At 38.1% G+C, this 3,281-nt stretch overlaps 1 gene segment (V, D, J or C); it reads right to left on the reverse strand.

Moving 5' to 3' along the window:
* Positions 1-839: 839 nt before the first annotated feature.
* Positions 840-2,895, reverse strand: LOC103231416 (T cell receptor delta variable 1-like). The segment is given in 2 exon segments: positions 840-2,593; positions 2,811-2,895. Coding segments are annotated over 2 exon segments (390 nt in total).
* Between the last annotated feature and the right edge of the window lie 386 nt (positions 2,896-3,281).

Consider the following 3,281-nt stretch of genomic DNA (forward strand, 5'->3'; position numbering starts at 1 on the left):
CATTTGAATCTTTTTCAGAAATATGTCAATGTAAATATAATTTCCCAATCTGTGCACTCACTTTCCACCTTTAACAATGATTTTTGACAAAGGGTTTAAAAATTAGACTTTTATGTTAATGGGAAGCTAGCTAGAGAAGTTTTTTTTTGTTTGTTTTATAAGTACTTTAAAAATACTTTTTCCTCTTTAGCTTCTGTCGATTTTGATGAGAATTCAGCAAGCATTCTTAAAGACATTTCCCAGAACATGATATATCAACTTTCTCTGGCTGCTGGCAAGTTTTGCTTTGTTTTATTCCAGCTAGACATTCTGAATATGGACTTTCCTTCCACATCTGCGGTGCTTCGGGCAAAACCACAGTGGTGGACTTAGAGAATTCCTTACTCAACTTTATGGCATTCTGTGTAGCATTGCTCCTGACCAAGGAGCTTGTTTTACAGAAAGTCAAGTGTACCAGTGAGTAGAGGTGCTTGCTGAAAACAAACAGATTATGAAATGGGTAATGGAAGAGGTAGTTATGGAAACCAGCTACAACCATGAGACCATTTGTGGATAAAAAAGACTATACTGTTATAAACATTTCCTTTCCATTGTGATATGAAAATATTAAAATACATGTTAACCATTTTTTACTCTCCTCCCATTTGTCTATACATAATAGTGAAAGATATGTTAATAAGTTAATCACATATCTTGTTAAATTTCAGAAGCTAAACTACAGGATATCAATTGGAGAGTGTGACTCAGCTAGAAGAGGAAAGACCATTACCCAAAGATGAATAAATAAACTTTGTATTCTCTTTGAGGTAGAGGGTTAGGGTATTTGTGGTTGAGTGAAGAATAGTGGCATCATATTAGCAGGAAACATGCTTTTTAAAATTGTCTTTATTTGAAAGCTAAGTGTTATTAAAAGAGGTCCATACGGATGTCAAGTTTACAAGGTAGGGGTATTGTGGTAACTTCGTACTGTCTCATCGTAACTACCTGGAAATACATTTCTAAGAAAATCCTTCCCTATATTATTCTCTATTAAGTTGAAAAAAATTGTGCAAGACAGATGCCAGGCTCCAGGAACGGTGACAACTCACACGTGTTGCTACTGATCTGCTAACTCATCTTATTGTTGATTCACAACTCCCCAACTGCCCCTAGGTCTCCTCTTTCAGCTTCTCTTTTTCTTGGGCTAAGCACCCAGGGAACAAGATAGCAAATAACACCATTTCTTCTGAAGGTCACCAACACTATGAGATTGAAGGAGGTAAGAGACAAGTTTTACTTTGTCCTCATGGGTTCCACCTGTCACCACGGGTTCCAAAATGTCTTTACAGATCAGTTTTTGCATGCTCTTGTCCACATTCAACTCTCCTTCCCAAATGTGAGTCTAGCTGACCTAGAGTAAATTCAGGCTCAATACTAGATGCAAAGACAACAGCTTTGCATAGGAGTAAGAGCAGATTATGGCATTGTATCACATAGAAATCTGGCATGCTTATCACGACTTTATTTTACAAATAAAAAACATGCCCAGCCACAGAATTTAACAAGTGAGACTGAATACTTTGGATCAATGGGATAGAAATGTGATATCAGGACAATTCTAGGACACATGATCTAAGAAGTACTATTCTACTTGTGAAGGCAATACGAATGAATATCCTGATCCTCTTCAGCCTAGTAAATAAAACTCAATGTCAGATTTTGAAAATATTACATTTTATTCCTGTTATAATTTCATAAAAACATAAACAACTATGTAACTTCTGAGAACCACCAGCTCCAGCAATTGCATGAGGTCTAATCCTTATAATTACTCTTATTCTACATCTTTCATGATGGTTCTGCTTCCCTGATTGTACCCTAAATGACATAAAGCCTAAGAGGAAAGGGCTAAGGAAATGATTTTTATTATGAGTCAACATAACTAGACCCAGATTTCTGCTGTGAGTATCGTTAAGTGAAACCGCCACTTTAAGTTATTATGTGGAAGTCTTTCCAACTTTAGACAACTTTACACGTTTTCCGTATGATCTATTTTAAGTAAAAATTTAAGTATTAGAAGAAAGTTGCTCTGAACACCTGTTTCCAAATGAGATAGAAGGAGGTTTTACTTAGAATTAACTCATCTGATCCAGACCACAGATTAAATCCACAGACCACAGTCACTACCCTCTCTTGCCTGAGATCTGCAGGTGTGCATTTCAAATTGGCTCCTGTAGCAAAGGATGCGGAGTAGAGGGTTCTCTTGTCGAGCCCTAGGGTTTTTGTTTTGCTTTTACTATCACTTCAAACACTGTGAGTTCCCAGAGAGCACAGAAGTATGTTGCTGAGTCTTCTAGCTGTAAGGCCGAAATGGTTAAGGCGATGGAGCTAGCTGCTTTCTCGAAGTTGACAGAATAGCGACCATTTCTTGCATTCTGTTCAGAAGAACCCTGGCGAATAAGGAAAATCATCTCTTTGCTGGGAAGTTGCTTGTACCAAAAAAGGTAATATGACCACCAACTTGTTTCATACTGGCAGTTCAGGGTGACTGCTTTCCCCACTGTCATGGATACTGATGACTGGGCTTGAGTAACCTTCTGGGCCACACTGGATCCTGTGGGAAAAAATCAGAAAACACAGCTGATCCTTTGATATAGTGAATATCATAAGAACTAGACTAATTTGGGACCCAGAGACAAACCAAACTAAAATCATAGTATGCTCGCCTTTTTTGAATTTCTCCTTTCCCCTTCAAATCCATGAGAAATACCACGTCTGTCTATAATCCTTCCATCCTTAACATTTTTACCCACGTTTGGAACCATCCATACCAGAGTAGCTGAAGGCCACAAATACGCACAGCAAGCTGGAGAACAGCATGCGGTATGTGGCTCTCTGCACAAATGTGAGTTGTGCTGCCTGACGCTCAAAGTTCAGAACCCACAAGGGCCCTGTGGTGTGTATATGTAGTTCCTGAGTTCTGATGCTATCTCCCCAAACAGGAAATTGAGTCTCATGTTCATAGACTGCATGGCTATGTGCAAATGAGGAAAAATGTCTGGTTCACCCTGAATCTTTACTTTGTTTAGTTGTCTTTCTCTAGTCATTAGGATAGACAGAACCTAGAACACGGACATAAGAAAAGCAATTTGTATTGAGGGTTGTACCTGAGGGGAACTGCAGTTGAACCAGTTGACATACATTGATATTATTCATTCAGCATATATTTACTTTTTACCATCAGAAACGAATTAAATTTAAAAGAAAAATACTCAGATATTTGACTTTCTCTGTGAAGGGCA

This window comes from Chlorocebus sabaeus, chromosome 29 (assembly GCF_047675955.1).
Source record: "Chlorocebus sabaeus isolate Y175 chromosome 29, mChlSab1.0.hap1, whole genome shotgun sequence".
In the NCBI taxonomy this organism is placed as follows: domain Eukaryota; kingdom Metazoa; phylum Chordata; class Mammalia; order Primates; family Cercopithecidae; genus Chlorocebus; species Chlorocebus sabaeus.